General features: G+C 45.1%; 1 protein-coding gene across 1 annotated transcript in view; it reads right to left on the bottom strand.

Annotated features, from left to right (window-relative positions):
• Positions 1-272: 272 nt before the first annotated feature.
• Positions 273-12,383, bottom strand: part of LOC149365392 (Na(+)/H(+) exchange regulatory cofactor NHE-RF2-like) — a 64,256-nt gene continuing 52,145 nt past the window's right edge. The window contains exons 2-4 of the mRNA XM_089542167.1: positions 10,907-11,446; positions 9,332-9,421; positions 273-3,132 (exon numbers count right to left, since the gene is read on the bottom strand). Coding sequence (XP_089398293.1) covers positions 2,857-3,132; positions 9,332-9,421; positions 10,907-11,446 — 906 coding nt within the window. The 3' untranslated portion in view covers positions 273-2,856. The remainder of the gene's footprint in view (positions 3,133-9,331; positions 9,422-10,906; positions 11,447-12,383) is intronic.

The raw sequence follows: 12,383 nt of genomic DNA, 5'->3' as shown, positions 1-12,383 counted from the left end.
TCATGACAAAAAATACTGTCAAAAAGTAAACAAAACACATCAGAAATCTTACAAAAACAAGTACACGGTACAGTAGAGAAAATAACATCCAACACAAAAGCTGTTAAAAAGCATGTGCAAAGTACTTTGTCCGATTACATGAGACACAAAGAAGACAAGCAACAAAATATTGTTCAGCTTTGATCACTGTCATATTTTTTGACATTATGTTAAATCTGTTCAACAAATCTGCAATGGTAAGCAGCTCTTCCAAACAGCTCTTCCAAAATTCCCGATATTTGTTTCCCCAGATAAAGAACCTAATTGCTTTTTCCACTTGAAGTACCCACCATTCTGCCAAGTACGGCACTTGCTTACGAGCATCGTTTTTAGCTTAGGTTAGGCCACAGAAGGGAGAACAGTCAGAATACCCATTTGTAATGTTATAAGCATCAACGGTCAGCCTTATCACATGGCAGAGATAATGACATTCCAAAGTAAAGGCTGCAAATGGCATCATAAGCAGCTGATACCAACTGCTGGGTGCTGTCAAGAACAAGTGAAACGCAGCGTCTGCAGCAATTACAAATTATATAAAGTGCATTCTTCAGAAGCCTTTGGACTGATAACTGTACTTTATGCACATTTATGGCATAAGCATTAATAGGCTGAGAATGATAGGCAGTACATTGGCCCTAATATTGCTTGTCTCAAAATCCAAGCACAAAGACCACATTACGTACTTGCTGCCACCACAGTGAGCTCTTCAACACACCTTTATAAGCAAACTTTGCTCGTACAAAATAGAAACTAGCATGGCTGCATGCTACTTGCACATTATAATAATGATAGAAAGGCTGCACAAGATATCAGCAAAGAAGTGAGACAACTAAACAAAAATAAAATTCCGCTACTATAAAGATCTACCACATATAAGGAAGGAGTGTAAAATGATAACATGGACCTTTAAAATGGTTTCCAAAAATTGCAGTCCTTCTAATTTTAAAAAAGGGAATACAGACAGAAAAAATTTGAACACAATGATATACAACCTTGTAGTTCCAAGAATTTATCGCTTCAAATAAGCAGTAAGAGTTTGCGTACTGTGTGGCAAAGATCTAAATCATTGAGCTTTCAAAAACAGTGAAAATAGTGTCAGTGACAACTGGAAACTCACTACTTTACTCTACTTCTAATAGTAAGTTGTCTGGAAAGAAAAGCTTTCATCATTTTTTTAGTCCAACTGCATGTCAAATCAATTTTGAACTTCAAGAATAAAAGAACAGTTAAAGCATATATCCAAAGTGACACACACCATTCAATAAAGCCATTATTCAGGAAAGGTATCATACAGAGACCATAAATCTGCAAATCACACAACCGTTTTGCCACTATTAATTGTGCACAATGTTCAAAAACATTCCCTTGCTTTTTTCCATAATGAAAGGAATATGGTAGTATGTGCAACACACACAGCAGTAGGGACGCAACAAAGTTCCACACTCAAGAACAGAAACTGGCCCCTCAAGGTAAAGAAACTACCTGAATGCATTTGTTACACAGCAATAACAAGACATTTTCAAGCAATGAGGCGAAAGTAAAAAACAGCATGAAACAAAAATTAAGGACCTAAATTTGTGTCCAGCATTAGATGCGGTGTTATCCTTACTTAACAAACAAGAACCTAGAAATGGCAGAAAAGGAGCAGCTAATGGTTAGGTGTGGAACGACACTAGACATAAAGAGATCTAGTGATTGAAGCGAACTGTTCAGTACAAAAGCTCCAGATTACATCAAGTTCAAAACAGCACAGGCCAAGTAGAAACAAGCACTTAACACACATCCATTCCTCCGATATGATTGGGTTCCTAGCCGCACACCTGACTGCACAAATGCTTCAGCAGTGCACCATAAAAAATGTTACAACGTATTTCAAAAGCTGTTCACGTGGGTTTGCATATAAGATCAGTTCATCATATCTTGGCTTTTGTAGTTATTACGGGCCAATATAAACATTTAATGGCAGGTTTGCCTGCAATAATTAGCTAATCAAACTGACTTACATGCAAGGATGTATAATCAGCTAGCCCTTCATGGTTACATCTGTCAGTCACTGAACAAGCATCTTACGCGGTGCAAAAGACAACACCCTGAAGTCTGACATTCACTGTACACACATTGCACAAGAAAGCTACTAAACAAGGTCATATACAAAAAAACAGTGTAAACAATGCACAGCAGTCAAACATCCAAGCCAAAGTTTTGGCTATGTCAGTTGAGCCAGTTATAAGGAATGTGCAAAACTTCACCCTTTCATTGATAAGACAGTGCTGCAAACCTAATGAGACAATTCCACATGTGCTGTTGATGCACCTTTAAGAGGCAAACGATCAAAACAGCCAAGTAGTGGTGCTCAAGAACTGATAGTCTAGGTTATCAACAGTGCTCATATGCTGCCAGGATAGAACAACTACCAAAAGCACCAACGGTGTTGCCTATAGTTTGAAAATGCCCACATGTGAAGGTCATTATCAACTTGCACTAACCCAATAGCCACAGTGCTCTCACTATTGATGGCCCACTGCTGCTAACTTCCGAATGACTCAATAAGTCACTTGATTCACTATTGTTCAGCTCACAAGGGATGACTACAAAAGAAAACCAATAATATCAAAAGCAGTGCCACTGGTGTTACGAGGAGTACAAATAACTGTGTCTTGAAATGTCGAGTTCCTTGCACATTTGCCCTGCCCCATTGCCCTCCTGTCTCAAGGGTGAAGAAATGATGCCTAATACACTCTCACACTAGACGTGTACAAAAAACTAGCCACGGCTATTCCTTGTGTCATTCGAAAGTGAGGCTGCATGACACTAGGCTCACATCTGCTCAATCAGCTCGTATTTCTTCTTGAGGTCCATCTGGATCTTCTTGGGGTCGTGCTTCTTGCGCTGTGCGAGCAGCTGCCGCATCTCTGAGGCGCTCATGTTCAGCATGTTGAGTGAACCGTTGCTTGTGGCGTTGGTTGCCTCCGATGTAGCGGACTCGGTTGGTGCTGCAGGCTTAGCTGCTGGACTCTCTTCAGCCCGATTCATCTCAGTGACTTGGGTCTTGGCCGTGTCACCAGCACCATCTGGTTCCTCTCTCGTGGCCTCCTGGACAGAGTGCACAGTACGGTTAGTAGGAAAATATCTTTCACGTGGGCTGTGTGTACTACAATGCCAAATTCAAACATGAACACTGCAAAGCAATCCTCCACAAGTAATACCTCATCATCAATTTGTAGCCAACTGATCAATACATACTTTCTCGTTTTCATAGGAACACGAACCATGCTAGTCATTTGCTATAGCTGAGTATAAAAGATTAAAAACCACATTCTTCTCCCAGGCAGCGTTTGTATTCAGTTCTGCTCCAACAGTATCTGATCATCATTTATACTTGGAATTCCACCTTTTCTTATGTGAATGACATCTTTCAGAACTCACAATCTGCTTTAAATTTTTTGTGATGTTAAAGACAATACACTATCATTGCACTGAATGGTTAGAGAATCTGAGAACCAGTCTGTGGGCAATAACACACCAAATAGTAACGCAACATCCCGAGCAGGCCTTAGCCTGACGATGCATCAGCAAGCTCAGTTGGCATTCTGCGTAAAAGTGGTATTCTGTATTGCACCTGCAGAGATGGTGGCATGCTGAGAACAGATCCTATGCTTTAAAGCACCAATAGACCCATCAGAGATTGCCATCTAAAAGTGATGATTACAACATCCCTGATAGATACCTGCAAACGAAATTAACTGCCGGTCTACTTCAAAGAGAAAATTCTGCCCCACAACATTAGAGCATATAAACGCAGAAATAAAAATTTTGGGTGCACATATCGTCCGCTACAGGGTTTTTTAAATGCTTGTAACTATGATTCCAGTTTTTGAAGAAGTGTAGAGCTTTGTAACAATTAGTTTTGTGCAGTAAATTCAGAGTGTTGGTAGTAGAGTCAAAGAAGACTGTAGTGGAGGACTCCAGACTAACTCATACCATCTCAATGCATGTTTCAATGTGCTCCAAGATCATGCAACACGTAAGTGTTTTTGCATTTTGACTCCACTGAAAAGTGGCCGCCTCCATCGTGATTCGATTTGTCAATCCTGGGGTCAGCAGCTGAATGCTAAACAACTGAGCTACCATAGTGGGCAGCAAATTACGAACCTTTCTAGCCAAAGTTAAATTCTGTTGTGGTTGGCACGTAAGCATCATGACGCAGTTCTTCTCTGCAATGCAAAGAGTGTGCAGTAATTTCCCAACAAAAATAAGGCAAGAAGATTCCCCCCTCCCTGACCTTGCTTCTCGAGATCTTTCTATTTCCGAGTCTGACAAATTACCCTAAATCAAACCATTTTCAAGACTTGGAGAAGGTAAAGATGAAAATGAATAAGGCATATTCAATGCTAACGCTTTACATGAAAACAGCAACAGGGCAAGTTTATTCTTTTTCACAGAGAGTACTTTGAGGGTCCATAAAGGGCAACTGAAGCGGTTTTAGAATTCGATGAGTTTAAGGTTGCCGAATGTGCGAAATGTGCTGGTAAAGCCTGCGAAATCGTTTTGCTCTAGCATTTGAAATGGTGCCGTAATTGCCGAATAAAGTCGTCATCGACGTTCAGGCTTCTCTGAAGTGCACAGCGATGGGCAGAGACTCCGATAATGACGTCACGTATGACGCCACTACGTTTCCAGCGAAGAAACGGTTATTCCATGGAAGAAAACCGACGCAGTCGAAGGTGAAGCTAACAAAGCATTGTTTGGCGCCATCTGACGACGCACAGCAACATGCAGGCGTAAGCAGCGGACATTGAAATTTTGGCAACAATGACGTCACTGCCGAGTTTCGTCGCACTCCTTCAACGTAGTGAGGAGAAGCCTAAACATCGTCGCGGTTTTAATCGACGATTATGTTACCATTTTAAATGCTAGTGCAAAAATACTTTGCATGGTTTCTCTAGAAGCTTGACAGATTCGAATTCTTGAATGACCTCGAATTCTCAAAAAACCGTTTCAGCTTCCCTTTAGGTTTAGAAAATGTAGAAATAACATACTAATCTTCTTTGAGCATTCTCCTTTTTCTTCAGACCCCTTTATATGTTGTGCTTGTACCAGCCAAGGCAAAAGTGTGAAGTGCTTGAACTCAATCGCATAAACATGCAACAGACTGTGCCAAGATATTATGTAGACGTGAAGGGACATACATGCCGAACTTTTTTACAGCCATTGCAGGAGTAATTTATGCTAGAACCAGTTTCATTAAGGCCCATTCTGACCATGACCAACAAAAATATGAGCATTTTAACTGGGAATAGTTCAACAAACTAAGATACTCCACAGGGACCATTTGATTTCGACTTTAATATATTCATATGGGAGGCAGCCTTGTGGAAATAAATTTAATGGTGGTGCAATGAAACCATTTCCTCACTGTGAACGTGATTCATCAGGAAGTTCAGTACACAATGCTAAGCTTCATCAACACACAGTGGCACTAATGTGTCATCGCTGTTGAAAAATGGTGAACACAAATAGTACTTTTTTATTCAGGCTACAAACTGCAAATTCTTATAGGTGCCACTTTGGTCACATATGATTTACTGAGAGGCATGCAGCCCACTGTACGTAATATCCATATCAGTTTTTAGAATTTCAAAAATGTGATTACTCTCGGTGCTGTGGAAATTTTGGCTACATCGCGCCAAAATAGATGCGCTTTTAAGACGCTTGTAGGCAAAGCAACCTGTCCAGTTCATGTAAAAAGTCGAAACAGCCCAAATTTGTTGGGCCACAGCGCCGACAGTAACAGTGTTGTGTTTTCGAAATTCTAAAAGCTGACATAGATATTACTTACGGTGGGCTACATGCCTCTCAATAATTAGGAAGCCTAACAGTAATAGTTAAAAAGATAATTATTCAATATTAGTCAACCAGCCTGCTAGTTAGCACATCTAAAGGTATATTCTGATGTACTACACCACTGACAATGCTAAGCCACAAAAAGCACTCTTCTAACTCAAAAAACGTATTGTTAGAAATTGCCGAAAGTCTCAGGTGAAACACCCTGTACATACCTGTAATGGTTCTATGCACCAAAGCTCAAGGAGATATTGCAAGGCATACATAGTGGAAGGCTCTGGGTTGATTTCAATAGGGAGTCTTAGAATAGGAGGTATTCACATGACGTCATCCGCAAGGGGCGCTAGCGGCTGGCGCGGCATTCGCCATGTTGGTGGTCGCGCGCGCGGCTGCAGCAGCCAGCCGCAGCACTTGAATAGCTGGTGATGGGTGAAATGTGAGTGTATTTCGCGTCTCGCCGCACGTAATTTCTGTCCGACCCGTGCCGCCGCGTGACTGAGTGAATATTCCGTGAACTGTGCGAAGCAGAAAGGAGCGGGCACGCTCAGAAGGTTCTACTTTGTGAAAAGGTCGACCCCCCGTAGGAATGCGGAGGCGCCGGCGCAGTGTGCGACGTACAGGACTGCTGCCGCGCGTTGAATTCACCGGTATCGAGGCCCACCTTGTGCACGGCTTAAGTTTGCTGGCAGGCCAAGGAATTAAAGGATATAAACCTATGAGAGGAAGCAATTACTTGACAAGCGGGTGAGTCCAAGAGCCGTGCTGTGGGTGCCGACGGCAGAAGTGCCGTTTTTGAAGAGGTGAGTAATTCGAAGGGTCTGTTCACTTAGCTGTAGCTTAACTTGTCATCTCTACCTGCTGAAAGTGACGTGTTACAACTGAATCTAGTGGAATGGCTGCACACTGCGTTGTTGCGAAAACGGTCTTGTGCATACGAAGCAGCGCTACGTAGCTACAATCAAAACTGCAAAACATTCTCGCTGTGTCTGCCGTTCGTGCTGCGAGCGCATGGCAGTATTTGTTTGGCCGTTCTGTCGGGTAAATAAGGCAGCTATGACGCTTTGCCTTTCTGCTGAAAGACCGTACGTCTGAGAAGCGTCAGCAGTTCGCGGACTACAGCTAGGCGCTTGAATTATCAATTTCTGCGGTGGCAGTTCTGGAATTTCAGTAATTAATCGTGCTGTTTATCCACGATGTGCCCTGCATGACTAGCTGACAGTTATCAACTGATATTAAAAGCTGCAAGTCGTGTACGTTCTTGCGTGCAGCGCAGCCAGCCAGTTTTGCTGCCGAGTTGAGGCAGCTCGGTTATATCACGGCGCAGAAGAATTCTGCTGCAAACTTCATGCCCAATACGCGCTCCACAAAGATAAGTGGTCGCTGACGTATTCAACAACGTACAAATATGTTACGGATCACTAACAGTTCAGGCCGGGTACCTCACGGCGCACCGTGACACTGCGTGAGCTGGCCTGAAACGACCGCAAACATGGCGCGCCTGACGCGACGACGCTCGCGCCGTCTGGTATCGCGGCCTCAGTGAATACCTCCTATAGGGGGCCCCAAGAACTTTGGGGCGTTGAAGTGTGCATGCGCAGAACGCAAGGTCCACCTTGCGTCTTGGGTTAACATTAGCGGAGAATGCTATTTTGGCAAAATAGCGTGCGCCCCAACACTGGTCTACGTTCAGGCAACACGGCGGCGCCCATCGAAGCGGGGCTCCTCGCTTCCCCACCGATTCGTTGTCGCTATGCTGTGCCCCATGTTCACGGCAAACTAAAGGCGCACGACGCTTTCGCTTGGTCTGAACTTGCCTCAACCACAAAATTTTAGCGATAAAACACCCCAGATTTTCAGATTGCTTCTGTGTTTACAGTGCTGCTAGGCTTCGTGAGTATGCGTCATTTGACGTCAGAAAGCGTGCGAGGTTCAAACAGGCGTATGCCCCAACACCGCCCCTACGTTCAGGCAACATGGTGGCGCCTGTCAAAGCGGGGCCTCTCGCTTCACCATTGATTCATTGTCGCCGCTAGTCTGCGTATTAAATTCACGGCAAAATAAAGGCGCACGAAGCTTTCGCTTTGTCTGAAGATGCCTGCAGCACAAAATTTGAGCGGTGAAATGTGCCATATTTTCACATTGCTTCAGTGTTTACAAAGCTGCTAGGCTTAGCGAGTATGCATTGTTTGGCCACTGTAGTGATGGCTAGGTGGACGTTCGAGTGGGGTTTCCCACCTCAGTAAAAACATACACTTATAGTTTTTAATTATTGCAGACACACGATTTAAGAGTACAGTTTCCGATAAAGAAATAAACGCATATTTTAAAATTTCTGTTAAAGGTGCACTGAAGAGGAATCTGAACTTGTCTTTTTGCCGCGGGAACTCGATCTACACGTTCCGAGCTTTCTTAGAAACTGCGATTTACTGCCCTGTGTGGCCGATTTCCCCAATTAAATCGAATTAACGTTCGGCTCCCGCCTTTTTTTTTTTTAATTCTGCCTCGTACGGTGGGCGGAGTCGACCAACGCGTGGAGCGCCTTTCACCCAGTCCCGTGGCGGCTTGCTGCTCTGCCATCGGCGGAGTAATACGTAGTAGCCCGTAGTAGCAAATAGTCCGCACATATTTTTATTTCTTTGGGCTTATTTTGCGGCTATATTATCTGCGAATGAAACTATTTATTCATGGAAACCTAAAAACAAAATAAAGCGAAAGCAATGCCTCCACAGGACTGGGTGAAAGGCGCTCCACGCGTTGGTCGACTCCGCCCACCGTACGAGGCAGAAATAAAAAAAAAGGCGGGAGCCGGACGTTAATTCGTTTTAATTGGGGAAATCGGCACAACAGGGCAATAAGTCACTGTTTCTAAGAATGCTAGGAACGTGTGGATTGAGTTCCCGCGGCAAAAAGACATGTTCAGAATCCTCTTCAGTTCACCCTTAAGAGTATCTTTTTGGTTTGCCGTAGTGGCACTGCAATCGATAAACGCAAGCCTGGCCCCGCTGCGCAGGGGTGACCCCTATTCTAAAACTCACCAGCGCACTCGTACGTAGCGCTGGGGCCCGCTATTTCCTTGGGGCCCCCAAACCTTGAGGCCCACTATTCTAAGGCTCTCTAATGTCAGGGGTTCTTCAATGCGATACTGAATGCTTTATTGCACAAGGTAACCTCAGAACATATTTTAGAACAGATCAACTAAGTCAGTATCCAGGAAGGGTTGGGAAGGTTAAGTCACACAGTTCACACTTGAGCAGCAAGTGAATTTATCTACACCACAAAAAAAAATTCTACACATTTCTCAATTACAATAAACAGCGTCAAAATAACCTGTGCTTTTTTTCGTTTTGAAGACCACTTGCTTCTTTGTTACCAGACAGGAAAAGCACGTTTGTTCTGGGGCCTGAAGAGTACACGGCGCTGACTTTAGCTCTGTGCATTAGCTGCTCACCTCTTTTTTCACTGGTACAGGTTCGGGCTCTGCAGGACGACTGTCTTCTTCATCGGCATCGTCCTTGCCTTCCATGCCGCTCTGCCGCCTCTGCATTACCAAGAACATGGATGTGCTACAATCAGCCAATCAGCATCAGTAATTATAATGGCCGCTGAATTTATCAGCCGAGGCCAATTAGATATGCTGCTTCCTCTCGTACCAACTTTTTTTACATTTTTTTTCTTGCAATAGATGGCAACATGTACATTACCCTTTGTTGCTGACAAAATAATTTAGCCGTCATATTTATTCTTTATGTTTCAAAGCCAAGAAAGCAGCTATGAGGCAAGAAACAATAGGGGGGGGGGGGGGGGGGGGCAAGATTAATTTCATCCATCTGGGGCTTTTTGATTTGCAGCAAAATTTCAATACACAAAAACTTTTGTACCTTTTTGTTTACATTGATAGGTGAAAGCCACAGCTGGAATTCAATTATGCAGCCTCAAACTCAGTACCACAGCCACCATGACACCATGGCAGGTTAAAAGAATCAGTCGACATATCCAGAGCCCAATGGATGAAACGACAGTACAGCAAGGAGAGTAATGGCATCAAGATGAAATCTCAGTATTGGGGTCGAAACAAGAAATGCCACTAGTGAACTCAGGGAAAACTTGGAGACCATGTAGCTGCTAACAGTTCACAAGCTATGCTCAAGCTGAAAGATCACAAGAATTCTACTTTCACTGCGTTGTTGTCAAGTGCATACAACTGATAAAAGGAGAAGCATGGGTAGTAAAGAAATCCTTTCAGTTGGAAAAATTTGCTCATGCAGTAGCTAGAACACAGCTTCCTTTTGGCTGTCCAGCTGCAGCAAAAAGGCAAAATAAGACATCACTGCAAATGGTTTTTTAATGAATCTGAGTGCAGCTAACGCTTAAGGCCCATCGTATGCTTAACTGGCTTAGAATACAGTGAGTATTCATAATTTCATGCATTCAAAACAAAGATTAATTTAAGTCGCCCAAAAGTTTGAATTGCTGAATGCATTTAAGTTGGCCATGAATTAAACACCTATTTATTGGAAACACCTTGTTGAGTTTTAAGGAGACTAAGGAGTCTTCTAGGAGAGTAACAGTAATAGTTAAAAAGTTGACTATTCCATACGGGTTGACCAGCCTACCATAGTTAGCATGTCTTAGCCACATTCTGATGCGCTGCACCGCCGCCGAAAATAGTGCTCTTCTAACCAGAAAAGCCAATTTTTAAAAATTGCAGAACATCTTTGGTGAAATATCCAGTATGTTCTAGCACATTCCTTCATGCTTTCCGTCTTTACTGCGAACTGGCCTGCCTGAGTGCACAGAAATAACTTTCATCCATGACTTTCCACAACTGTGAGGAAGGCCATCATCAACACACCAGAAATATACCACAGAACTGGAAGCTGGGCAGGCTGAAATGGATTTTCCACAGTTGCATGATAATGATGGAACCCATTGCACCTGGCCTAGCTCTCAGTTCCTTCACGGACATGCAGATCATTTTCGGAACGGTAAAACGCAGCACCGTTCCACGCCACCAGGACTGTACCAGGACGGGCGTAGGCGCCGACTGAGCCGCGTCATCCTCCTGCGATCCTTCGCTGCCAGCTTCAGCGGAGGCGCCCGCGGCGATGCCGTCGCTGCCGTTGTCGCCCTGGCCCCCGCTGGTGGCCGGGTTGAGCTGCGGGTTGCGCAGCCGCACCACGTTGGCCTGGTCGCCGCGGATCTCGATGCCCCGGTCGCGGTACCACTGCTCGCCGTCGGCGGTGAGAACCAGCAGCCGCGTCTCGTCCGGCACGGCCCGGATGCGCTCGACGATGTCCCGGTGGGCCTCCTGCTGCACGTTGACGCCGTTCACCTCGACGATGCGGTCACCCTCGCGCAGCCCCGCGTGCTCGGCTGGGCTGCCGGCGTCGATCTTGCCCACGTACTGGCCCCGGCGGTCCTTCTCGGCGTGCAGGTTGAAGCCGTACCCTTCGAAGTCGCGCCATTTGGTCATGTGGCAGAGACGCGGCGCCGGCGCGTCCGCGGGAAGCTCGGAACTGTCCGAGGAGGCGGCCTCCTCCTTCTTGGGCTCCTCGGGTTCATCCTGCAGGGACACAGTAAAGGCAAAACGGCTGAAGCAAGCAAACGCACGTTTACGCGTAAACTTAGGAAAATCTTGCGAAGCAGATTGTACCACACTGCGCCTGCGCTGCATATGAGTATTATAATAACAGGACACAAATTAAAAAATATAGCAGAATGGGTCATTGCCTTCGAGTTTCTACTCCGCTGACTAAGGACAACAGTAAACGAAATCAGCTTTTTCGCCACAGTCGACAAAGAATTTCTATCACGGATTCCGGAGGCTAAGCTACACCACTATTCTTTTTCAAAATGGCGGCAATTCTCTTCAAAATGGCGACTACGCTACAGGGGAGCGGCTAAAAACCGCCGCCAATAACCTCGAGCATGCATGACCTCGATAGGGAACCCTAACCTCGAGTAACCCGCAGAGAGCACAGTGTTGCTTGGATTTTTGCACTTCAGCCGAGCTGAATCCCTAGACTTCCCTAGTTCGGATCGTCCCCATGTGTCGGTGGCGCGGGGCGGCCGCGGCAGAACGGTGGACCATGGGTGGACGGCGGCCGCATTCCGCATTCACGGTGCTCACGTGCTCCGCTTATCTGTGCGACCACGAGGTCACGGAACAGCTTCACCACATAAAGGTACGCATAATTGTCCGCTCTGCCCCATGCAACATTCTTTTCAAAATGGCAGCAATCAGTCAACGAGTCCACATAAGTCCACGGTGTGGACGTTCCGAGTTTGAATCGAGTGGCGAGAAATTTTGGGTACGGTGACCAATAAGATGACCAGGGTCCACATAGCTATTCGGTCAGCAATTCACGTCAAAGGCTGCCGCTTACATTCCAGGCGTAGAAACGCGCATGACATACGAGAGGCAAGGGCTATGTGTATGCAAAAGTCCGGCCATGTAGAACACTGCAAGCGGTATAGGGGTGAGCGAATGCCCGAAAATT

Source organism: Amblyomma mixtum, chromosome 1 (genome assembly GCF_055824585.1).
Source record: "Amblyomma mixtum isolate Tamu chromosome 1, ASM5582458v1, whole genome shotgun sequence".
In the NCBI taxonomy this organism is placed as follows: domain Eukaryota; kingdom Metazoa; phylum Arthropoda; class Arachnida; order Ixodida; family Ixodidae; genus Amblyomma; species Amblyomma mixtum.
The sequence above is the reverse complement of the archived record's forward strand: the minus strand, read 5'-3'. Positions and strand labels throughout refer to the sequence as shown.